Source organism: Python bivittatus, unplaced genomic scaffold, assembly GCF_059951505.1.
Source record: "Python bivittatus isolate LINGU-HERP-01145 unplaced genomic scaffold, Pbiv_v1 ctg000210_np1212, whole genome shotgun sequence".
In the NCBI taxonomy this organism is placed as follows: domain Eukaryota; kingdom Metazoa; phylum Chordata; class Lepidosauria; order Squamata; family Pythonidae; genus Python; species Python bivittatus.
The window spans coordinates 7,287,760-7,314,633 of record NW_028277053.1 but is presented as its reverse complement, the minus strand read 5'-3'; the positions used below and the strand labels follow the sequence as shown (position 1 = coordinate 7,314,633).

The following is a 26,874-nucleotide window of genomic DNA, read 5'->3' as shown; positions in this document are numbered from 1 at the left end:
CCTATAGAGGCAATTATCGCACTCCGCTGTGGTCAGGTCCCATCTAGAATATTGTGTCCAGTTTTGGTCACTGCAATCAAAAAAGCATATCAACGAACTGGAGCAAATTCAGAGAACTATCAAGATGGTGAGGGGACTGGAAACTAACTCCTATGTGGAACAGTTAAACGAACTAGGTATATTTAGCCTGCAAAAGAGAAAACTGATAGAGGCTGTCAGGTATTTTAAGGGTTGTCATTTAGAGGAGGGAGTGCACTTGTTCTCTCTTGTCCCAGAAGGTAGGACCAGAGCCAGTGAGCTGAAATCCAGGGAAATAGATTCAGTTACAATATTAAGAGGAATTTGTGATGATAAGAGCAGTTAACCAGTTGAATAGGTTACTTCATGATGTGCTATCCCCCTCTTCATCTACCTGAAATGCTTCAGAAGATTCTGTACTGCGCTGAGGATTGGATTAAATTACTTCTGAGGTTTCTTCCATCTCTGTAATTTTATGAGCCATTAATATGTAACAAATTTTTAACTCAAATGTAAGCATATAATCATTTACATATAGCCCCCACAAAAGGTTACAGTAGCTAGCAGAAAACCATTCTGCATATCTCATGGCAGCAAGAAATCACTGCCCCTTACACCTAAAAAAGCCTTACAGAATATTAGAATGTCACTCCCCACTATGGGGACACTGAAAATGACATTAAATTGCCATACCTCACCCTGCCTCCCACTCCCATTTAGTCTTGCTGCTTGATGTTAAGTAAGCTGAGGAAGAGTCTAGGAAAAGGAAGCACTGTGTAAGGAAGTAAACACCTGGAAAACACTCCAAGATATTCCTGTGTTTTGTCGTCTTACAATGGTAAGAATTAAAGATGCGCTAAGTTGAAGGAACTGCACAGCCTTCCTTAACAAGACCAGGTACCTTTCAGTTTTAAGCTGCCTGCACTCTGATGGTGAAACACTGTCAAGCAGTTGACTCTCCTCCTTGCTTGATCCCTCAATAAACTGTTCTTCACAGGCACTCAGAATGAATGGAACACTGTTCTTGTAATCCCCCAAGACTGCTGGGGAGCTAGATGATGAATGAGAGGATGGCTCCTAACATACTTTTTTCCTCTTCTGAATTCCACTGAGCACTAAAATACATCTTATGAGGATGGTCTGGAGGATCATCTATACTTCTTAGATTTCCTTTTAGACTACCACCCTGGTTGGTGGCAGTGAAGCCAGACTTTTTTTTCATATCCACCAGAAAGTGGGGAGGGGGGAAGTAGAAGGAAAAGCAGTAATTCCATGAGTGTAAGAGCTAAACCTCAATAATATGATGATGATGATGATGATGATGATGATGATGATGATGATGATGATGATGATGATAAAACTTGTATGCTGCCCAACTCTCAATAGCAACCCACCCTTCTCTTTTACCTGGCAGGACTTTGCACACCAGCATCAAAAAACTGCTGCAAGAAGTATGCCTTGCCTCTGCTGATGGAAGAAACCCTTTAAAAATCTACCTGTTGATATAGGAAAGGAGACCAAGAGAGTGGTATAGAATGGCAGCTTAGCCAACTCCTCCATGTGAAGCCAACATGGCATTAGCAGCTTCACTGACTGTACCATCTCACTTCCCATGCACATGATCTAAACTGATCTTTCTATTGCTGTCCAGATCCCCTGTATGTCAATATGGGCTTGCAAGCCAACAAAAAGCCAGAAGCTCACTCGGTTGATTCTTCTGTTGCTAAGGAATAACAAGAAATACCTCTAACCCTAACCCATACGTGACATGAGCAATAAAGATAGATATATGGCTTTTTTGTGGCAGCCATTCCAAAGAAACTAAGAAAAACCCTGCACTCTTCACACAGGTAGAGTGAATTTCTTTTCTAAAGGTAGGTTTCTTCTTTTCTAAAGTGGTACATTGTTGGCTCTGCCTTCCCAGGCAAGATAAGACAATCCTTTCTTGTCCTGTCAACTCAGCACCTTCACTGACCAAGAAGCATGTATTTGCCACAATCTACAAAAATTGAAACATGAAAAAGCCCATTATAATCAATGTTCTTCTAGAGCATCTAATTCTGCACTGCACCAGAGTCTATCTACTCAGTGCAAAGGAAAAGAAAATGTACTTGCTTTCTGTTACTGAAACTAAAATACGAAGTTTCTAATGAGATACTATAATTGGGATTCTATTATTTTCACTGCCTAATTTCTATAGGATATGAAAAGTACAATTGTACCACCACCGTTATTTTCAGGCGATTTATAAGCTCTTCTCCAAATTGGAAATGATAGCTTGGTGACGTATCAGTTGACCTATGCAACAGGAAGTCAGAAGTAACTTCTTACAGGTTAAATGCTATACTCAGATATGTATAATTTGACAGGGTTCAGTGCAATCAGGAGGAAGATTTTTGTTCCTTCAGCTTTACAACTACCTTCCATAATGGCCTTCAGGTACTATATTAACTTTGCTATGGTTCCCTTAAACTGCTGTATGCTGCCAGAGGTGGGTTTCTGCCTAGAAGGCCTGGGATGTCTTCTTATTGCTCAAAGCCCCATCTTTTGCCAAAGCCCAGCCCTTGTCTGCATGCAGAAAAAGACAAGATGCAATCTCTCTGTAGAGAACTGGGTCTCTCTTTCTGACAAGAATGGGCAGTCTCTGAAAACTGGCTTCATAAAACAGTGCTTCACCACTGTCCCAGCCCTTTGATGCAGCAGCTCCCTAGCAGATATTTTGCTACCCCCGGCCTATCTCAAAGTAAGGACCAGCTCTTTGTTGAACAGATTTTGCTTCTCAAATGGAAGGAGGAGAAATGTAAAATCCCATGGAACAACATGAAAAGGCTTCACTTGAGCCTTAGGGAACTGAAAGAGTGGCCTGATAGGCTAATTTCTACCTCTTGTTCTGCTGGCTGTTACATGGTCAAGGGGAGAACACATTAATTGGCCGGGATGATTTTTGGCATTCATGATATGAACAAAATACAGAAATCTCCTTCAGCAAAGTATAACAGACCACCAGTGTTCTAATTAGATACATACTTCTGGCATATTTGTAGTGAGATGTAATAGTAAGATAATGTGAACACAAGGAAAGTAGTGTTTTGTTTTTTATAACCAAGAAGCCCTTTTGCCTTTCAGTATGAAACTCTGCTATTGCACAAAACAGATAAAATTGGGGAGTGGGGAAGCCACTTGAAAATAGTCACATAAAACAGACCAGATTTCAGACATTTCAGTGGGCAACTTATTTATAGGTATTAAAATGAGATTACAAGGTAGTCGCTATCACAGTGCTAACAAAAACTAAATTCTACCTATAGGAGTTTGCAATCCAATACATGTTTTACTTTTATTACTCCTAAAACAAAACTTCAACATTTACAGGAGAAAAATTCAATGGTATCTTACCTTTCAGTTTGTTGTGGTCAGAATCAACTGGAAAGAGAACATCTGGAAAGAGTTTTTCAAAACTATAGCCAGCATATTTAGGCCTATTCTCCACATATGTCCTCACTGTTGGTTGTAGCTTCTTCATAAATTCAGGGCACGGTGTCCCTAGTTGTTCAATAACTTTATTCCACTGATCAATATCTGAAATCACGAAGCTAAGAAAAACTATGCATCTGGTGTTCAAAACAAAGGTTATGTTAAAACTACCAATTGTTCAGAATAATTGGTTAGAAGAGCAAGGAAAAAGAATTTTAGAGTTCCGCAGCAATTCCACTCTAGTTTTGCTGGTCTGCAAGAACATATCATCTCAACAAAAGCTGAGTAAAGTCATGTCTGGGATATAGAGACTTACAAGAGTGATATGTGAGCAACTCAAAGCTTAACATAAATGCTTGCAATAGGAAAATAAGAAACTCATCCATTCCTCACGCATACAAACTATAAGGTGGCTTCCCATTTTAATTCAATCAAAATAACAAAAAATTGTGGACAAGAGAGAAGTTGTGCCTTTATTAAAACTGTCTGTGCCATTTTTTTTTTAAATCTAATCTTAATTAAAGATGTTGGCAAATTGAGCCGTCTCACTCAAAGTGTAAGTTTTTCTAGTTTGTTGTGCTCAGATATATTTAAAAACAAGGGGTCCAGAATGTTGACAGTACCTGGGTGATCAGGTTTGGGTTGGCCAGAGAACTTGGAAGATTTCAACCAAAACATTCTGTGTCATAAGCAGGAGGTATTCCTATGAATAAATCTGATGTTAAAAACTGGCACTTTGGTTTGCAGCATAACAATTTCTCATGAAGAGTGGAAGGCGTGCATGTACTATATTGCTTATTCTTGGAAGAGGACATACCAACCTAGAAATTCAAGATTAGATTTCAATTTGCCTTCCATACTTTATACAACTTAACCATGCCTTTATAAAATTCCCAACCAAAACATTTAACAATTATCTGAAAGATACTTCTACTGATGTTAATTTAATGTACAGTATCTTCCCTCTCTATATATAAAATTTGTCATCTTCCCTTAGCCAAGACGTATTTTAGGAAAGTAAGATAAATGTCCCTTATTACACTATACAATACTCTGTAGAAGATTATGAGATTTACTGTACAAAATGCAAGGTGAAGTGTCTTTGTTGAATGAGAAGAAATCACATAAACTTCTCATACCTATTGCCAAGATTAGTAGACTCTGGCTCTAATTTGTAAAGTGGTAGTATATATCTGATGTGTCCAATCAAATTTTATCAACTTTTCCACATTTCAGTTTGAGCCGAATAGCCTTCTGGAGTAGAGAGATAGTCATTTAGTTTGTAACCCCAACATTTAGAGGTGAATATTAAAATAAATGCATCTGTTATTAAAAACAGTTATTAAAATGGCTGGTAAAAGGTATGCTGAACAATCAGGGAGAATAAAACCCAGAGTGAAGCATCTGAACCTGGAGGCACCTTGGGCAAGGTGACACCCAGACTACAGCAATCTCCAGCTCTAAATATGAGGAACAGTCCCCTATACTTGGAAGAGTAACTATCAAAACTGTTCACACATAGAATGTTAGCAGAATGTTAGGTAACAGCGTTATAAGAACAGAAAGCTAAATAAATGTAAGCTTGGATAGAATGCAAAGAAGTGAAGACAAAAATTATGCTGAGGGAATAAAAATAAATTTCTCTGTAATTCCACCACCAATGGTGTTTAAGGTCAAATTCACACAATAAGCCAAGATATTCTTGGCTAACTGAATTCTTAATAAGACAATTCTTCTTATATACTGAACCATATGAAAAATATTTGTCAATAAAATCTATCAGACCATTAAAATATCTAATGCTCTTGAGGGTGGTAAAACATAATGTTTATGCTAAAAAAGAAAAATGATAGAGTACATCTGTCCAGATTTCTGTTCAAGGCCACAGTAAGGATACGGTCTGTGCCAGGAAATAACACACCACCTTTGATCATTTCTCCCATGATGCACCCCACTGACCAAATGTCAACTGAAATTAAAATGCAATGACATTAACTGAGTGAAAGGAAATAAAAAGGGAGATTAAAAAGGAAACACACAAACAAAACAGCCAGTGATAATAAAGAGTGAGGCAGGATGAACATGAATGGATAAAAATGTGCTACCATACCAGTGGAGACTATTTCCTACTGCTAGATGCAGCCTCAACAGAATCAAATTCTAATTTTTATGTTTATCGGAAATAAATATTAGGGTTTTAAGGAATAAACACTGTGTCAAACTCATATCCCAAGAAGGAACATTAAAAAAAAAATAGGAGGAGGGAGAGAAGAAAGCTACCAGAAGAGATTAATTACCAAAAATTCATCACGCTGCAGAAGCACAAGGATACAGTCCCTTCCTGGAAAGAGGATTTTGTGGCAAACCATTTCTCCCATAATGCACCCAACAGACCATAAATCCACTATGTTTGTAGCACAAAAAGAAGAAGCAAAGCAAATTGTCACTGAAAATTAAAAGAAGCAGCAGGACATGACTGCATCTTACGGCAAAGAAAGCATTAACAAACGGGAAAAGTAACTATGAGATCAAGGTATGAATGCATTTTCAGAACATATATATGACTCCTACTGTAAAAATATCTTCTGTGCAAGAAAAACAGAAGGAGAGACTGTTACAAGATAACATATTCTTGCACTGATCCTTTTTCAATAAGATTTGCACAGGGTACATCTCTTTTAGAATAAATCCTAACACTTTAAGAATTCTTTCATTATAATCTAGCTCAAATAAAAGATATATAGTAAGAAACTGAATTATTTAACAAAGCTGATACAGAAGAAGCACAAACTTATTTTATTAGTAATGACAATCAATAATAGGCTGCATGAGAATTAATAAACTAGAACTTAGTGTCAAAAAATTGAGATTCCATGAGGGCAAGTGATCAGTCTTTTCAAAGAGGTGGCAGTGTGGATATGTTGCACCTCCCTGTTATAGGTGTATTTTTGGATCCAGTCTTGCAATTGGAAGCATGGGTGGTACCTTCCACAATATTAGGCTCTCCTGGTCTCATCAGATGGCACACCTGGCTATATCTGGGCTCAGGAGCTAAGCTGGGTCAGGTCAGGTTAGTACTTAAATGGGAGCCCTCCAGGAAATTCCAGGGCTGATGTGGGAAGTCAGAAAACATCCTGGAAGGAAGCAATAATTAACCACTTCCATAATGTGCCAAGAAAACCACATGCCTATGTCCAGAAACTGAGTTGAAAGAGACTTGGCCTTTATTTTTCTTGCACTGAGATGAGCTACAATTATCCATGCTGTGGTAATACATGGCTTTGTTAGATGTTCCTGTTCAGAAGACTGTTCAAAATTGCTCTTTGGTTAAAACACAGATGTCTGATTGTTCATGGGAAGAGTTTGAACAATTGCCTCTAGAATTTTAAAGGGAGATTGCTGAGTCAAGCTTAGCTCCTAGAGTCCATGCAACTTTCTTGGCAACAGTACCAAAAGTTTGCCATTTCCTTCTTCAACTTTCTGATCTAGCCTCCAGTCCTGAGAACTCCTAGTATACTAACCAGATCCCTCCTTAGCTTTTTGGGGAATCAGTCAAGGACACCCAGATGCCATCTACAGCTGAAACTATTCAGCTGAGCACAGGAGGGCATAGCAAGGACAATGCAATCAAAGACATCCTTCTTGGTCATGGTACCTGTTTATACAATTCCCTGAACAGAAATCCTTTTGGTATTAGAAAAATGTTTCTTTACTCCAGGCTTTTTAATGTATTGTTCTAATATGTTATAACTTATCTATTAGAAGTATTCCTACACTGCATTTCATCAATACAAAATCCCTTTTAGTAAAGTACAAAAAGTAAAACTGCAGAAAAACAAGATGAAAGCAAACCATTAGAGAACGCCAAGGGGACCTACAGTCTTCCAATGCTATTCTCTGTAATCTGTTTTGTGTAACAGTGGCCACAGTCCTCAATTTGTGGAGTTGATCAAGGACTATACTGCAGTGAGTGTTATCAAAATCAGCTTAGAGATCAAGGAACAGCTGTAAGAATGGCAGCACTTAATCATGGAGAAGATGACCAAGTTGATTTTCAAAGTATTTTACAAGTTTATTACATCATTTCTCTATGGATTGTAAAAGCATGATTAGCAGGGTAGATCATAATAACCCCCAGAACTATTCAAAAGAGCTCCACTGGATGCCTATAATGACAATAAGTAAGCCTACTTGACTATCCTCATTGCTAAGCAATAGTCAAGACCACGTGGTCTAATAAGTGCCTGGTCAACTATGTAATGAGTCTTCTGCCACTGACACCTTAGCCATTCCCTTTTTCTTTCTCTTGGCAAATATAGGTATTTAAATCTGTTTTAGAAACTAACTTGAACATTTTGCTTTCAAGAGTATGGTATAAATCATAAATAAAATCCTAAAGTCTTGTTTAAAATAAATATATTGCACAGATATTATAAAGTATCTGTAATTTCTTCTTCTAGGGACTTAAATTGATATTTAAAACGTATTACACAGTTTATATGTAGTAAATATAAGATGAATGTATATATAAATATCAATTTGAATTGGACATATGTGTGTGTGTGTGTGTGTGTGTGTGTAAAAATAGCATTAAAAATGGCATTATTCACCTAGAATGTGAAGCAAAACAGTCCTTCCTAATATCAGGTATCAAAGTTTCTAATAAACTAGACAGATCATCGTGCCAGAGAAGCTTAGCATTGTGCAATAATTCATCCGTTTTGAAGCTTGCCTCCAACACTGTCTGTTAACAATGTGAATTGCACTCAGCTCCACCATAAATATATCCTTTAATGAGCCCTAGTATAAATTAAACTCATATAAGGCAGCAGAATACCTTCCTTGAAATTCAAGAGGATTATTTTTAGGCACCTTCTACCCATTCTTGCCACATTGCAGTTTTCAACCAATAACAATGGTTGTGTCAAAAGTAATTTTTTGTAGCTATGCTGTCTACAGCAGTGAAAGCTCAAAGGCAGCACGTGAAATAAAAAGTCCCCTTGTATGTACATACTGTGTAATGGGCCAATAAAATAATTGATATAATAGTTTTCTTCTATCCTTGTTTCAAAATATACAAGGCAATATTTACTAGGGCTAACCCTATCCTAACCTGCCCAATAAAGCAAGCAGGAGCAGCAGTTGACCTGCTCACTCTCCTCAGTAGTAACATGGAAATCTGAAGAAACACGGCCTCTGCCTGCTTGCTTGCCATTATCTGTGAGGGTAGCACAGTGGGAATAGGAGAATCCAGCAAGGCAAGCTGATTAACCCAGCTATAACTGGGGATTGAGCCCACTGATTCCAGTTACTACAATCTGTATTCTGACCTGTAATAAAGTATTTATTTACTTACTACAAGCCCAGAGGGAAAGGAAGTTGAGCAAGTGCTTAGGAAAGAACTGAATGTGGACAATGGTGGACAGCCCCATTGGGCCCAATCTCCCAGCCTCAGAAGAAGATGGCTAAGGACAAGTTTGTCCAATCCTTTTTTACATAAGCACCACAGGGAGGATGCAGAAAAGCTAGTGGAGGTAGCAACTACTTCTTGTAGGAGTAGCTGATATCTCATATCTCTCAGAAGCACAACAAAAATAAATGGACAAATGACTGATGCTTCTGCTCTTTCTTTCCGAGAGATTTCATATGCCAGCTTCCAATAAGCGAAGTCAATGGGGAAGCCGGCAGGAGGTCACAAGTCATAGTCACATGACATTATACTTAATGACGTTGCGGGATTCGCTTAAGGACGGCAACTGGAAGTGCCAGAACGCCTGTCGCTAAGCAGCATGGTCATGTGTCATCGTGCTTTATGACTGCATCACTTAGTGACGGAAATTCCAGTCCCAATTGCTGTCGTTAACCTGTTAAGCCTAATTTTAATCACTTTATAAAACTAGAAATTATTTTTCACAGTAGAAGAACACACAAGAAACTTCTAACTAAGCACTGTCCCAACACCATCAACATAACATTTCCTAAGGTGTTTCCTGCTGGGGTTGTGAAATGTTAATTCAAAAACCCTGAGGAGGAAAGAGGATTCATTCCTACCTCGTGGAGAGCCATGAGGAGAAAAGAAGAAAATGAGGGAAACTGGAAAAAAGGCAGGCTCCAAGTCCCTCCCACACAAAGCAGCAAAGCTAGGCCACAGCAAAGCCACCCCTCCCTTTGTGCTCGTGTGAAACAGGCTTGGTTGAAACCCCATATTTTCCAACATTTCCAACACAAAACACTGATTAAACATACAGCACATTTTGATAACGGCATTAAGTTTCAACAGCTGAATAAAATATAAAATAAGGCACATGAAAGGATGGGGAGGGACCCAGGGAATGGAGATATAAAACACACTTTTTAGGAACAAAAATGAAAAACTGCTAACCATTTTCTTTGTATCCCATTCCAAGAATGACTTCTGGTGCTCTGTAGTAACGAGTGACTACATAAGGTGTCATCATAAAGCTGGTTCCAGCTGTTCTAGCCAGCCCAAAATCAAGAATCTTCAAAGTGCAGTCAGATTTCACTACTATATTGCTAGGTTTTAAATCCTTTGAAGATAAAGATATGAAATATGAGACCTCCAAGGAGTATCAAGCAGGGTACAAAAAGCTTTTAAGAAATTGACTCAACAATTATGACTTCATTCAGCAACATCTGTGAAAATACCTCCCCATACTCCTCTTTAATAACTTCTGTAAATTATTACACATATTCATCTATTAGCTCTCGGAGGGAAAGTACTAGGATGTCACAGCTCTGTAATTTACAAGAAGGGCCACTGTTGGCACTGCTGAAAGTTGACAAGATGTAAAACCATTTACATTAAGTTCATTTTATTAGGGCATGGGGATTAGTCATGAAACCAGTTGCGAAGCATGGTTTCATGTCTTTTTCTGCAGTTGTCCTTTCCTACTGTCCAGGAAATAAATTCAACACTGTCCATTTGAATTAACCGTAGAAATTATCCTGGTAATTTTCTGCCTTTTTTCCAGGACCTTTTTCATATTTCCCCATCTAGTCCACAGCCCTAGTATTTCCTGAGGCCTCTCATCCAAATGCTTAATCAGATAAAACCCTGCTTAGCTTCTCCAAAGGTAGCTCTGATTGGCTACATGTCCCCTCCTTCTGGGAATCGCACAAACAGTAGAATTCCTGGACATTTCATACAGAAGACACATTTAAAGAAATGCAATTCAATAGATCATAAAAGATCAATAAAGGAATTCATTTTTTTAAAAAAAGAAAAGATTGCTTATCGTCACATGCCAGTGTAAACATCATGTAGCACTGGAAATATTTTTATTATCAAATCTGATGATGAAAGCAGCATCATGCTGTAAGCACTGCCCTTTTCCACATGCATGTGATAGAACGATAGACACAAAGAAGGCCAAAACCTTTTGTCCCAAGGTCAGGATTTGGCACTCAAAATGCCCTCCCCCCCCCCGCATTATTTTGCACACCCTGAACAGAGTCCCATTGCAAGGAATTCTGTTTTAATTGTAATACAGGTATATCCTCTGTATTCCATACTTACCTGTTTTACAGATAATTATTTTATTGCTGATTGTTTTTATTATTCGATTGTTCTCTAAGCTTCTCTGGCAGGAAATATTGGTGTTTTGGTTTTGATTCTTTTCTAATGCTTTTTCATAGCAGAGCCATGCTGAGTTGATGTTTTCACTAGGCTTCCATTTCAGTTCTCAAGATCATAAAGTTCCATCCTCTCCAAGCATGCATATGTATAGTAAGAATGCTTAACCCCTACATGCATCATTTTATACTTGCTTACATAATACTGCCTTCTGTTGCCCATTGTGAGAGATTCTTTTGGAATGTTTCATTATCCTATTTGTCTAAATCACCCTAAGTGAGTTAATTTCGGCAGCAGCGCAATGTCAGCACTAAACACGGCCAGTAGCTCACTTCCAAATCCAGAACATTAAAAATAATCCATCTCGGAGGGCGGAGCTGGCGTCGCGGCGATACGGCGGGCGATCCTGGGCTCCCAGGATGGCAGCCGATATCTCCTCCCCTGGACGGTCCCGATGGACCTAAGCCGTCCCGTAGAGATGGCGATCGCAAAGGGCACGTCCCGCGGATCTCAGGGACGCCGCAAGTCCCAGATTGATCCGGGGAGAAGCTCTTGAAGCCGGCGGAGGAGAGCCAGCCAAAATGGCTGCGAAAGCCGGGGCAGCTCCAAAGGAAGAAGGAAGAGAAGGGTGTCAACTGGGTGAGATGGACTTTTACTATTTAACTATTCTTAGAGAACACCTTAAGTAACTTAAAGAGATTTTTAAAAGTGAAGAAAAGTGGATTAAGCGGCGAGATCGAGCCTTATAAAAAAAGGGGGGAAATTTTTTTTTTCTTTTCAACTTTCCCTTTTTAGTGGATTTGGCAAGATGTTTTTCTCTTAAAAAAAAAAAAATTTTTTTAACTGGATTGGCTTTTTCTTTTTAATACTCAATAACTTTTTATTTTAAGCCTTTTTTTTGACTAAGATTTCTTTATTATTGTAAGAAATTTATACTTTTTGATTTTGAAATGGGGAAAGTGGAGTTAAGAGAAAGTAAATGAAAGAAAGTTGCACTGCCATCTAGAGGCTCGACATAGTGCTTTTTTTCTTCTATTGTGACGCATGCTCAAGGACCCTGTGCTTTCTAAAAAGATAGTGGGATGTGCATGTTTATACAGGTGCCATCCGTAACTATAAACAAGAAAGTGGAGTTGAAAGCGATTTTGAAAATATCAAGATGGAAAGTTTGAGCTAGTCACAAGAGCCCTGATTAGTGGCAGTAGCTCTTCTTTCTGCTAGAAGCTCTGCTTTGCTCTCCACTCCCCCCTCAGTTGGATTTTTTTTAAAGAGACTTAGTCTTTTCCCTCCTCTTCTTTTTCTTTTCTCCTCTTGCTTTTTTTTTTTCTTATTTTTGGCAAGAACAAAGATAAAGAATCCTTTGACTCAATGAAGGTTTATCAAGATAATAAACTATACGAGAAACACAATGCAGAAAAAGATCTCTAAACTATTGAGGATGACTATAAAAAACTGGAAGAAGAGCTGCAGAAATTCCCGCAAAAAAAAAAAGAAAAAAAGATACTAAAGCTAAAATGGACTTAATTAAACATAAAACGGGATCAATGGAAAAGGAAGAAATAGTACAAGAAATCAGAAACATTAAACAGAATTATTGTGGTTAATTAACTGATAAATGAAGAGGGACAGACTTGTTCTTGGCACTGAGGGTGAGAAAAAGATTATACAAGATTATAATGGAAAATCGTACTAAAAGAATGCACAAAAAGAAGAAGTAAAACAATATTGAAAGAAACTACTTCAGATGTTTAAAGAAAAAACGAGGGGAATACAATAATGATGGAACTGACAGAAGCTTCAAAAAGCAGAATGTTTGAAAGGACATTTATTATTGCTTTCTCTTATCCAATAATATAGAAAAAGGAATAAACAGTTAGATATTTTGGGATATTGAATGAAAAGGGTGAACTCAAAATTATGCAAGCGCTGGAATAAAGTATAAATCTGAGATATATAGTTAAAAATTGTATTTGATTCTAAATATTTTAAGAGATTAGACATTTACATATGGTTGAATATAGTAACATATAGATTTTAAACTAGAGATATTTTTGTTGAAACATGTAGTGAAGAATCTGGTTAGAACTGTAACCCGGTTAGAACTGTAACTGACATTGTAACTGATACTGGTTAGAACTGTAACTTTTAAGAATTGGAAAAATTAAAAATTACTTATGCAGGAGGAAGTTATTGAAAATTATGAAATGTGCAGAGATGAGTTAAACTGAGATTTGAAATTAGAGTAAGAAGATAAGTAACTTGTTTTTATTAATGACTGGATGAGAAAATATAGTAATGTAATGGATTAGGAAACTTTATAATAGAAATTTGATATTAATTATTATATATATACACATATAATCGATAGATGAAAATGTATTACTAATCCTATTGAAAGTTAAAATTTCTTGTAATAAATGATTTTATAGATTAGCTATGAATGATTAATAATTGTTAATTGATAAGTATACAAGTATATTTTGAATAGATGATATGAGAATTTAAGATTATGAAAGGGGCACCAACGAGTTGGTAACTGGTTGACACACGCTATAAAATGGAAGATGCTCTTTTTTTTATGCCTTTTTATGGTTTTGTTTGTCCATGTATGTTTTGTGTTTGTTGTAAAAATAAAAAAATATTAAATAAATAAATAAATAATCCATCTCAGAATGCAGTCATATTTACCATCCCCAGACTGAAACTATACTGAGGAAGGTGATTTAAGAATAAATCAAATTAATTAAAAGCAAGTAACACAAATACTATACCTAATCTAGTGTTGTATTTGAGAGGATGCTCGCAAGAGGCACAGATGGTATTTCAAGTACATTGAAATTTGCTTAGTTTAATAAAGAGAAGTAACATAAAATGTAAAACAACAGAAATGATCTTACTAACCCTATGTATAATTCCAGCTGAGTGAAGATGCTTAATACCACACAACATCTGATACAGCAGGTAGGACATTCGTTCATGGTCAAGCTCCATCTGAATGACCTGACAGAGATTTGCATCCATGAGCTCCATCACTATGTAACTTTTGAGGGGAGGTAAAACATACAATGAAATCATAGCAGAACATTTGATCATACAATCAATTGTGCATTATTATAGTAAATGCAGGTTTCCCAAAATTCATACTTACACATCTTGGAATTCTTCCAGGGATTTCTGTGGAGTGAACACATTTAACAGACCAATGATCTATGGAGAAGGAAAAAAAGTAATAAGCATATTTGATTACCTTATGCAAAAAGAAAAAAAAGCTGCAAAATAGGAAAATCTGAACAAATGGAGTACTAAAATGTCTCCATTTTTTGCTAATTTAAACCTGGGTTAAAATACCAATCAATTTTATCTTTATAGTTGAAAAATGCTCAGGTTTAGAATCTGATGGTCTACAATAGGAAAAGATAACATCATTCTAGAGTATAGTTAATGCAAAATTAAACTGAATAAACAAACAATAAAACAAGAAACAACTCAGATAACAGGTATACTGTTGTGAGAAAACATCTCAGATATGCAAAGATAAAAAGAAAAACTGGATTATGCAGGCAAAGCTGAGACCACCCTCTCTTCCTTAATTTCTAAATTTCTAAAACATAAAGAGCCAAGTAAAAATTGTTCAACTGACTTCCAATTTAAGTTAATCAGGTGTAAATGTATACAGCTATATAATATCCACCCAGAAAAGTTAGACAAGAGAGGCATGATCTTTGAAAAGCATTTCTGGGTTTTTTCCCCATCTAAAATAAAATGGTTATCCACTGTAGGTTTCTAGTTAATTATTTTGCTTTTCTAGTAAATCAGGAAGTTCAGGGCTGAGACATCTCCTACTATATTCACTCTGACTATACTAGGTATGTGAAGTCAAAGGGAAATTTTCAAAACTAATCTTTTCTCAGCTGGTGAATAATGAGTACATAGTTACAGGGCTGGATTTGGATCAAGGAGACTCAGGTTCATGTCCCTCCTTCACAGGGTGACTTTGGTTTAGACCAACCTGCAAAGGATTGCATGGGAATAAAATGAGAGGAGACCCTGATGGAACTACCTTAGCCTTCTGGAAAAAAAGGTAGGACAGACTTGCAATAAACCAATTTAAATTACAAATCTACTACTTCCCTGAAACAGTTATACCTTGTAGTTTAGTCTTCTTAATTTAAATCAATGGGACAGTAAAGGGATTGCATTCTAAAGGGCAAGTTTGATATTGTCTTTAAGTCTGCACAAATATACTTACATTTTTGTGGTTTACACACTTCATGAGGACCAGTTCTCGGTACGCTCTTTTAGCATGCGTTTGATTCTGAAATGGTCGACTGAGTTTCTTGATTGCAACATTTCTTTCAAGGAGAGCATCATAAGCTGCGCTGTAAATAAAAGAAAACTGCTGTAGCCAACAAGTATGCAACAATACACCATTAGAAATAGATTCAAAAGCTACATATCCAAATTATATTAACAATACATAACGTTCAGTTTAGGTGAGATGGGAGAATGGAACAAAGGGATACGTAACACAGGCGGCCTGAGGCATGAACTTTATGTATGGACAGAAGCAGAAATCTGGGAAATGGGAAGGAAGGGCAAAGGAAGGAGCCAAATCAGGCAAACTAAATTCTACACTTACTGTAGTATGAACTATAATTAACATTTTGTTCTTCCACAAAGAAGACAGGGACAGGGTCTCTTCTCTGGGATTAAAGGAACATGCTTCTGATTTTTCCAGAGAATGGGGCCTGCCTCTTCTTTAACTCTCAACTGCCTCAATCCAACACAGCATGCTGCCGCCTACCCCTCTCCCCACCAAAAAGAAACACTTAAAAAATGTAAGAGAATGTAACCTGTAACCACCATCTGGAATTAAAAGCAATTTTTATGTGAAAAATAACATGGAATGGAAGGCCACATAACAAGAATCTACTCTCTTTTTCTGAGTTCATAGAGGCCTATGAACAGCCACCCCTGAAAAACAGTTCAGAACTTGATAGTGCTATTTCTGCCATCTTTCCCTCAACCAAAGGACTGAGAATTTAAATTATAAATTTATGAGAGCCCACATCATTTATATAAATGATGCAGACTCTGCATCATTTTGATTCTTTGCCCCCTCTTTGAACTTCTGCCGAAGAGAACAGTGACATAGGCCTCCTCCAGTATGAACTTCAAGTTGTCAATTGACATAAACCTGGATTGCTATGCTTGTCTTGGTGTCTGAGAAGTACAGGACAAGAACAGAATCTGGCCTGGCTAGATGCCTCCCAAAGGGCAAATAATTGCACTGATAACTACAGGTAGTCCTTGGTTAACTACAGTAATTGCATGGTCATAAAGTGTGATGTCACATAACCATGCTGACTTATGATGGCAGTTCCAGTTGCGGTCCTTAGGTGAATCCCACATGGTCATTAGGCACAATGTCATGTGATCACCACCTGTGACTTCCTACCGCTTCCCCACTGACTTTGCTTCTTGGAGGCCAGCAGTGAAGGTCACAAATGGTGATCACGTGACCACAGGATGCTGCAATTATCATAATTGTGAGCTGGTTGCCAAACACCGAAATCACGATCATAAAGAAATGGAACTGATCCAGAACTGAAGGAATGCATCTGCAATTCCTCGCCTTGAAAAGGGAGAATAAGTAAGCCTTTAGAAAGATTTATCTCCCTGCTTAGAGGGAAATTCATACTTGTGGAGGTAACAATTTACCCATTTGAGATCCAGGGTGCTAAAAATGACCAAGTACATTCTATAGCCTTGGATGGAAAAACCTTGAATGACCTCCATTTGCAGAAGGGGCAGGACAATCCTCCTCTAGAAATTTTACAAAATTCCCAGACATGGGGATTTTGTAGATTTCCTGTTTCACTATCTCCAAGATTAAGTGATGGAAGGTAGAACCTTACCAAATTTATGCACATCTCAAAAACTGACACACATAACATATACATACAAGTATGTACATATACATTGCCAACTGGAACTTCAATCTGGATATTATCATATTCTGCTAACCACTACTGCTGGTTGGTTAAGTGTTATTATTGCTGACATCTAGGATTGAGATATAGGGATAGAAAGAAATTAAGGCTACTTAAAAATCTTCTCATCTTGTTAGAAGCATGGTGTTCTTTTATCTTCCTTAGTCTTTACAAACTATGCAATAGATCCACAAATATATGCCTTCAAGAGGACACATTATGAGCCAGATTTTTCTTTGATTTTTACCATGTGAATCAATTTTTTAAAATAATTTTTATTAACGTTTACAAATGCAAATATAAAAGACTAATACAAACTAAGAATATAAGAAGAAAAGAAAAAAAGAAAAAAAAGTAAAAGGTGCAGAGGAAAAAAGAAAAAGAATATCTATGAATATATATAAAAGACTCTCCCCTCCCTTCCAACAAGCATAAGCAACTTCTGTTACTTAACATCTTCTCTAATATTTCAATTAAAAAAAACTCTTCTTCCCATATCTCAATCAATAAACAAATGGTAAAGAGTCGTCATTTAGTCCTAATCAGCAAAAGTCCATTAAAAGCTACCAGAAATAATAACATATATTTTCACCTAAATTCATTTTGTATTCCAATTTTCTCTAAAAAATAAAGCAACAGAAATCTCTCCCCATATCTTATCTGTTATCTATAAAGAAATCTTTAAAGCTTGGTAATTCAGTCCTGGTCAAAAAAAAAAGTTCCATTAACAGCTACCAGAAACCACAATATATATATTTCAACCCTGATCAAATAAATCCACTTTATATTCCTTCCATTTACTTTTTAAAAGCTTGATCTTTAATCCCTTCAAATAATGTCCCACAAGTTGATTTCTTATCATTTTCTTTGTTTCCTCTCAGAAACTTCTTCACTAGTTTAACACATCTCTTTTATAAATCCAAGGTAAGAAAGTTTTCCAAGTCACTCTTCTGATTATTTGTATGTCCCCTTTAATTATTAAGACATCAGCCGGTTTCATTTGTAAATCCAATGTGGCATCTTTTTCCATATCTCTTTTGTAGTCTGGAATTTTAAAATCCATTTTCAGATTCACCTGCAGATCAGCCTCATTCTCTATTTTGTCCAATAAAATCTGTTCCTCTTCTACAGTCTCTGTTAAATCCATTCTTATAGTTGCAGACAATCTTAAAGAGTAATTTCTGGGTAAACTGCTCCTTGATTTCCTCTATAGTCAAATAGTATTGCTCCATTGTATTAATGGGTCTCTTCTCCTTAATTGTAATCTTTAGTTCTCTCTGGTTGCCTCTTACCATATCTTTATTTTCCAATCAATAAAACTTTCCCATGGGAGGATTTCTTATGGTTAATTTCAAAACCTTCATATATATTCTTTATAAAATTTTAAACAACCCACAGGAAATATTCTTTCCAAAATCAATATCCTAATCTCCCTTTTACTCTTTTTCAAAAGTAAAAATGTTTCTTTTTTACATGACATATGAACCTTCTTTCATTGAGGATAGAAGAAAACTCTCCCAGTGTAATGAAACTTGCCCTTCTGAAGGTTCTTAACATCCAAAAAATCAGGCAATTTCATAAGGTGATTAAGAGAGGAAGTGGGTGAACCCAGGGTCCTTTTGAAGACGCTGAACCGCAGCTTAGACAAGATGATTTCCTCCACAGCTCCCAGAGCTCTAAAACTCACTGCAGGTTGCTATTTTACTATCTCTTCATGGGGAGCCTCTGTATGGAACAAACTTGCGAGTGATCCAAATCCTCTCCTTAATCCGGAGAGGAGTTCTGAGGAGCTGATCCATTCACCAGCTCCATTTTCTGCCATGGCCATTGGCTCCGCTCTTCATGGCGCATTTTCAGTCCTATATTGCTTCCCCGGAAGACCATGTGACCAATTTGGTGTAATGATTAAGGTGCTGGGCTAGAAAGCAGGAGACTGTGAGTTCTGGGCCTCCCTTAGGTATGAAAGAGAGCTGGGTGACTTTGAGCCAGTCAATCTGTCAGTCCAACCTACCTCATGGAGTTGTTGTTGTGGAGAAAATAGGAGGCAGGAGTATTAGGTAAGTTTGCCACCTTGAATTGACCAAATATATAAAAGCAGGTGGGATTATTATTATTACTGGAGAGCCAATGGTAATTTTTGCCGAGGTATTATAGGTTAAGCAAAGGTTTTAAAACAAACAATGTGAAGTATTTGCTGGGATATTCATGGGCTGGAACAGCTGGAAGATGTCTCTGGTCTTTGGCTATATTCCTAAGCATATGAAAGCAGGAATTACAGCAAGCATCAGAGGCTGTAACAGCCATGAAAGATGCTTCAAAACGTCAGCGTAAGTAGTTTCTACTCTACTTCCTATATGATGAATCAATAATCCATGGTATTTCTAAGGAAGAAAGGCAGCAGTTGGAGTAATCACTTGGGTTATACCCAGGCCTTTGAGGAAGCCAGGCCTCTGAGGAAGCTATGGCAAAATTTGCCACAAAAACAAAGACTGTTTCACTCTCTGTCTGAAGCATGGATGTCTGGTACAGGTAACGGGTCAGATCGTGAGAGTTCTAGAATGTTGGCTGAAAGTGAGTGAAAGCGAGAATAAATTCTGGACCTGCCACACCTTCAAGGGGGAAGTCGATTCTATAGACTATTTCTTCCTAGAAAGGAAATAGAAACTGCTTCATCTTTAATTATCTTCTCCTTTTCAGTAAAAAGATATTCTTTCATTGAGGAAAGTGCCTTACCATACTATCCCCTGTGCACCTGAACCAATTGGCTTCAAATTCTGGTATCGTTTTAGTACAGTGAAAGTAGAATCTCCAATTTCAACACTGTAGAAGTTATTTTCACGCTTGCTTCTGCTCATGTTGCCTCCAGCTGAAGAACTTAAGCTAAAAGACATCAACCTGCAACATATAAAATAACATTTTATAGGCTCACATATAATGGTTCATTATCTTTTCCTGCTTTCTTTCACTACATAAATGAGAGAGGAAGAATGCTCATGGATATTTTCTTGTCAATTCTAAATAACATATTATATAAGCACTTGAAGTATATACTTCATATTTTACATAAGTTAAGTAACAAGTAGAATTCTTTTCTGCCCCAACACCAAGACAATTTGGCTTTCATTTCTAAACCAATCTGAATTAAACTGCATGCTCATATGAACGATTGGTTTTGGAAGCTTCTACAATCCCAGCCTGTCAAAGGCTTTTTTGTCACCCCTAAGTCAATGGAGTCCTGGCAAGAACTTCTGAGTATACAACATGACTTTGCAGCTGATCATCTGTGAGAGTCCCTCAAAGCAACAATGCAGAGATAGCAAGAGATTATTTTCCAGTTCTACCCTATCTATAAGCACCTAACCCCAAATTGCTTAGGAAACAAGGGAAAAGACAACTCACTACTGAACATTTTCAAGCATCTTCAAAAGTGAATTACCACTTGTCCCACATCAACCTTTTAAATTATATCATGTTGGAAGAGGCCATTTAGCCCAAAGTCATACTCAGTACAAGAATCCAAATTAACGTATCCCTGACAGATAAACTGCATCTCTGGTTGGATACAAACAGTGAGAAGGAAGGAAACTACCAAATCCCTTAATTGGCTGCACTGCTCTTACCATTAGTGACTTTTGTTTCTAAAATTCAACCCGAATCCACCTTCCTGTAGCTTAAATCCATTATTCCAAGTCCTGCATTCTGAAACGATAGAAAAGAGGTCTCAACCTTCTTCATTATGACAAATCCATTCAGATATCTAACGAGTGCTATCATCTCCAATCAGCCTTCTCTTTTCAAAGCTAAGTATTCCTTCAACTTCCCTTTACTGGTCTTGGCTTCTAAGTCCTCTTTATGGCCCTCCTCTGAATTGGTTCTAACTCCTTCTTAAGATGGGGTGTCCAGAACTGGCAGGGTACTCAACATGTGGTCTGACTGATGCAGAATAGAGTGGAATGATTTCCTATGATTTGAAAACTGTACCTCTACTGATGCAGCCTAAAACTGCCCTGGCCTCTCCACTGCTCATTCATATTCAGTTTGCAATCAGTTTCTATTCTGAGATCTTTTTCACAAATACTATTATCAAGACAGGTATACTTCATCTTATACCTGGGCACTTGATTTGTAGAGAAATCTGGAGGTAAATGCAAAGGATACAGAAATCATTGTTATTTTCAATTAATTTGTCTCACCCAGCAAGGTTATTTTGAATCTGACTTCTGTCTTTTAGAGTACTAGCTATCCCATCCAATTTTGTGTTGTATGCATATCCGATAAACCTTTAACTCTTCATCCATGTTAACAATAAAAGTATTGGAGAATTTAGGACCCAGAGTTTATCCTTGTGGCATTCTCCTTAATATCTTTCACTGTTCTAGAAAATTTGACATCCCTTGTTTCCTGATTTGTCCTGCAAATTTCATCCCATTCTAGGTAAGAATTAAAGGAACTATATGCACCGTTATATATTTACGTATTTGTCCTGCTAGATAATGGGAGGCTAGTGCTCCTTTTTTCCCGTTTGTGCTCCAGAATCAAGAAAGGGTTAGGACAAGTCTGGTTGCTTTTGGAACTGATGCTCTGGATATGAATCAGGTTAGGCAACCTTATTAGAAATGCTTGTCTGGAAATTAAATTCCACCAGAATCAATATGACCAACTTTCCAATAGATGCATTTAATGTTATTTTTGTTATAAACTGCACATAAGCCACAGGTCTTTCCACACTTCTCAGCTATACAGTCATAATTGCATTAATTTCAAAATAAACAATAGAGATTATTAAATTAAATCTGCATCTCCACCATTTTACTGCATGCAATATTTTTATTTCAAAATCTGACTTTAAAAATAATTGTTAATTAGGAGTTCTGTTCATTCATAAGCAAAAGACTAAAGGGAAGCCTTCTGCTCTCAACACTGTCTACTAATAAATCTTGCCTCTGTGATCTTTACAAGGTGAGTAAACAATATTTTTAACCGATAAGGGCTGCTTTTGCACCTGCCAATCCACCATGAGTTGCAAGCAAGCCAAGCACAATGCGGTTTCCTTGGCTCTGGCAAATGGGTGGACTTGGCCCCTATGGATGGTAGGATGCCAAGTCTCTTGGGCAAATGCAGCCAGTGATGGCTGATTCCATAAAAAACGGCTTAGCACAGTCGCGCATCAAAGCGGAAGACCCCAAAGGGTAGGCTGACTCGGGGGGCAGGCCAACCACGGCCTCGGTCTCCCCGTGAGAAACGGAGGGCAGGCCGGTGGAGGCTCCGGCCAAGTCGCCCCGCATCCCGAAGCTCCCGGGGACCGGCGGCCGCTCTACTCCTCACCTTGACCGACCTCGCCGAGTTAAGCAGGCGGACCTCCACGCAGAGAGCAGCTTCCCGCCTCGCGTCGGCCTTGCGCCCCGGGCACAGGCCCAGCAGTGTCCGGGCGCTCAGGTGCAGCGCTCGCCGCCTCCGCGCGCCCTCCGGGTCGGGCCGACAGGAAGGAGCGGAGCCGCAGCCGCGGCCTGGCCGCCTCTCCGCCTGTCTCCTCCGAGGAAGCGCGTCCGCCGGACGCCGCGCGCCTCCCTCTCCCGCGCTCCCGGGCCCGTGCGCGCGCCCCTCCTCCGGGCACCTGGAGCGCGAGACCGCAGCCCCGCCCGCCCAGAGGCCTCGCTAGCGCTCCCGCCCCGCTCCCCACCTGGACCGCCGGCGCCGCCCGCCCCTTCCTGCGCGAGCCGGGGAAGCTGCCCGGCTTCCGCCCGCGTCGTCCTCGCGCCCCGCAGGAAGTGAAGCTGCGCGGCCGGCAGAAGTCGCTTCCTCCGCTGGAGCAGGTGGAGCGGGCGGGGAGCCCTTGCGCCGGGACGAGGCGGCCGTCTCCGGCCCGGGTGCGCTGGGCGTATCCCGTGGGTTGAACCTGGCCCCAGACCCTCGGCCGGAGAAGGAAGCCGAAGGAAGCGTCTCTGGGGAAAGGAGCAGCTTCCCGTAGAGAATCCGCCTGCGACTGCCGTTTCCATCGTCCATCGACTGCTTTCCTAACAACCCCCTTGGTACAAGGCTGCGGCTCTGAGGCGTGGATCCCTTCGGTCTTAATTCTTTGTGTAGGAACTGACGGTCAAATGACAGATCACACTGGACTCCATGGACTGAGCCAGAAAAAGCACGATTCTTCCCAATTTTGGCATCACCGTGGCAGAAAACATGGATCGAAGTCAGGGATGCACCTGACGGATTTCTATACGACGTTTTTCTGAAATGTTTTTTAACATTAAAAAATAGGCTGTAAATTGCAGAGGACATGAATTCAATTATTTTCTGTGCCATCCTGGCATAAAAACAGGGATTTGAAGCATAAACCTTCATATACTGTATAGTAACGTCAAACTATATAGTGCATGCTGTATCTTCTGGCATTAATGATGGATTTGTAACATGGATCAGCAAGGAACCTCAGAATGTTTTTGTAATAATATATAATCTGTTCTTATATACCATTCCAATTTAAAAAAATCAAAGATCACAGCCCAAATCATAAAGATCAAGGATACTATGCTTTATGATGCCCCTGTGGTAGAAAAACATAGCTCCTTCATAAATCCTCGTTATTATGTCCATTACAGTGCAATTTCATTAAACTAAGGGAGGAACAATTATTGAGATCATCATACAAATGACACAAATTATGCCATTTATGTCAAGTTATACAAATAACATTGTTTGCATAACTACATCACTATGCATGTGATGTAAATCACAGTGGAAATTTGGTCAGCTGTGTGCAAACTGTTGCATGGAGGTCTGGTAAAAGATTTCCCTGTATTTTAATGTTAATTACAGTGCATTCATATCAATTGTCCACATCAAGAAAAATATAGGCTTCAATTATATGCTCTGCCTTAGCATAGATACATGAACATTCATGGGAATTCATACCAGTCTTTAAAAACCACCATGAAATCATATCACAGAGAGGGAAGGTGGACTGTATATACCTTTCAGATAAATTTAACTTCAGTAGAACTATTAAGATTAGAATCATCCATTGTTAGGAGGAATGTAATCATCTGAGTCTGAGGACAAATTCAAAAGGCAGTAACACCTCACTGGCACTTCCCAGTGGAAATAGGGAGGACACCTGTGTGTAATTGGGAAAGGCTGTGGACAGAGCCCTTCACCTTGTGATGTGATGATCAGGCCAGAAGCAGTGGCCCTGTTTCCATAACAAGCTTAATCCAGTTACTCATTAACCAAGTCAGATTTCCCTATCAGTGATATGGGGGGGGGGGATGTACTATACACTGCCTTTTGCTCCTGTACAGAAGGCAGGATGTACATCTAACAAACCAACCAGAGTGTATTGTATTGTATTTTAAATTTATAAGGCTGCCCAACTCTGTACAGTAATGACCTATAAAACTCTAAATTAAAATATGGGTAATATAAATAGGAAACCCCAAACATCTGGGAAAAAACCCCTATCCTACAAAAGAAAAATACAGAGGACCCACTTGGGGGAAGAGCCAAGTTTTCAAGGCTCTTTTAAACACACATAAGGCAGGGGCCAGACAAATCTCAGGGCAGGTGGCGCTCCAAAGGACAGGCGGTCCAACGGAGAAGGCACGTTTCCTAGGTCCCAAAAGATGGCACTGCCTAATAGAGGGGACCTGGAGCATGCCAACTCTACCTAAGTTGGGCAGAAAGTATGAAGACAGACAGCCCTTTAGATCAGTGGTGTCAAACTCAAATAGAAACGGGGGCCACTAAACCCAACATAAAGATCCCTGTGGGCCGCATACAGCATTGACTTAGAAAACCACATGTCAACACTTTAAAATCAAATAGGAGCTAAATATAACTAATGTATAAAAAAGTATTATTGTGAATGTAACTGTTTTCAATATTTATGTGTATTTATATGGGTGTGTCTGTGTGTATTTCCCCATCACCCCACTCTGAGCTTCTTCCTGGCCTACTTACTCCCATTTACCACCTCTGCAATGTTCCCTCTAGTTTCTAAGTTCCTGTGGGCAGAAAAAAATGTTGTGTGTGGCTTTTCTCAATCCAAGTACAACTTTGTGCACCACAATATGAGGATATGAATAAATTGCAAATACATATAATAGTGATATGTTAAAATATTTATGTACTTCTTAGTTAAAGTATAGAAAGTAGAACAGTATGTCACATGCACACTCAAAAGTTGTGCCTTCAAGTCATTTTGGATTCTTGGCAACTACCCCTGCACTCTTCTCGGCAGCATTTTTCAGAAGTGACTTGCAGGTCTAGTTCCTCCAGGGGGGTACAACCGGCCCAAGGTCCCCAGCTGGCTTCCTCCCCAAGGCGGAACTAGAACTCACCGCTTCCTGATTTCGAGCCTGGCCTCTTACTCACTACACCTAACCAGCTCCACATATGTAGGCTACAGATTATAATATAAACTCACCAATAACTGCAATCAGTATTTTGTAAGCATTTAAAATTCTTGCTGTCTTTCCTTGGAATCTGATATTGTAATGAAGGGGAAAAAAAGAAAAAAGCATTATACAAAGAACATTTAGATCACCCCCTCTCATTTTTTCCTCCTCCTCTAAAATGCATTCTGAACTTATATAAACTTTACAATAATTATTATTAATTTAAAAATTGAAGTGTTTATAAAGTTAACAACGATGGTGGACCTCGCGCAGCCTGAAACTCAGCAGATACGAATTAAACCTCTTTCGGAGGGAGAAGAGAAAGGAAGGCAGCCTGGTTTGGCGGGAAGCGCTCCTGGGGCCCGGGGCACGTCGGCTGCCGGCGCAGGGCTGCCTGTCTGTTGCCCCGGGGAAAAGGCACGAGCTCGCTGCCTCGGCCTAACAGTCGCAGCGAGGGTCGCTCGGCGCTGCTGCAGCGCAGACGGAGAGGGAAGTGCGGTCGCGCGGGGCTCCTGCTCAGGCCGCGCTGGGGCAGCGCCCGGCAGGGCTGGCTGTGGCAGTTAAGCCAAACTTCTTCAGGGCGCCTCGCAAGCCAGGAGCGTTACGGTGGTTGGTGGCCACATCTGTTGAGTTTTGAAATGTAGTATTATCTATGTTTTAATGTGTTCTTATTTTATTTTGTTAAATATTTCCCAGTTGCATCTGAATCTGGTTTGGGCCGTTCTCGGGAGTACTGGGGGCTGCATGGGCCCGCAGGTTTGACACCTCTACTTAGATAACCAGGCCCTATGCCATGAAGGTTTTATGTTAACTAACCGTTAATAGGCGATAACTAGCATCTTGAATTGCACGCAGGAGCCAACAGGTAGCCAGTGTACCTTGCAGAGCACTGGTGTTACATGGGCATACTGTGACAGGCCCATAACTGCCTGTGCTGTTGAATTCTGCACCAGTTGCAGCTTCTGCCTGGTCTTCAAGGGCTACCCCATGTAGACTGCATTGCAATAGTCTGTATGCAAGTTGCTAGCGCATAAGTGACTATCCAAAGGGTTGCCAGTCTAGATATTGGTGCAATTAGCACACAAGATGAATTTGTGCAAAGGCATTCTTGCCATAGCTGCTATCTGCTCCTGAAGTATTATTGTAGTAATAATAGAAGAAGTAGTAATCTTCATCCATGGGGCATCTTGATTTCTTCAATTTTCACTATTTTTCCCCTGTTGATGGTAAAGGTGGCACATTTGTCCAGTCCAAACTCCATTGCAATATCTTGGCTGTATATTCGACACTGTTGAGCAGCAATTCTATTGCACATAGTGTTTTTCCATACAGCTTCAGATTGTCCATGTATAGCCTGGCAGATGTTTTTGATGTTTGATAGTCAAGGCCTGACTTGTTCAGT

General features: G+C 39.1%; 1 protein-coding gene across 9 annotated transcripts in view; it reads right to left on the bottom strand.

The window, feature by feature from the left end:
• The window catches only part of MAPK8 (mitogen-activated protein kinase 8), a 42,878-nt gene extending 20,112 nt beyond the window's left edge, over nt 1-22,766 (bottom strand). For 3 of the 9 annotated variants that reach the window (XR_015795890.1, XM_088139388.1, XM_088139392.1), the window contains exons 1-9: nt 22,405-22,764; nt 20,700-20,778; nt 19,813-19,974; nt 15,336-15,465; nt 14,235-14,293; nt 13,988-14,126; nt 9,875-10,040; nt 5,390-5,461; nt 3,415-3,597 (exon numbers count right to left, since the gene is read on the bottom strand). Coding sequence is in view for 8 of the 9 variants with exons in the window: in XM_088139388.1 (XP_087995514.1) it covers nt 3,415-3,597; nt 5,390-5,461; nt 9,875-10,040; nt 13,988-14,126; nt 14,235-14,293; nt 15,336-15,465; nt 19,813-19,970 (907 nt within the window). In the remaining variant the exon portion in view is untranslated. Of the gene's footprint in view, nt 1-3,414; nt 3,598-5,389; nt 5,462-5,824; nt 5,897-9,874; nt 10,041-13,987; nt 14,127-14,234; nt 14,294-15,335; nt 15,466-19,812; nt 19,975-20,699; nt 20,779-22,404 lie in introns of all 9 variants that reach the window. The other 6 variants (XM_088139389.1, XM_088139393.1, XM_088139394.1 and 3 more) reach the window with 5 other exon arrangements.
• Between the last annotated feature and the right edge of the window lie 4,108 nt (nt 22,767-26,874).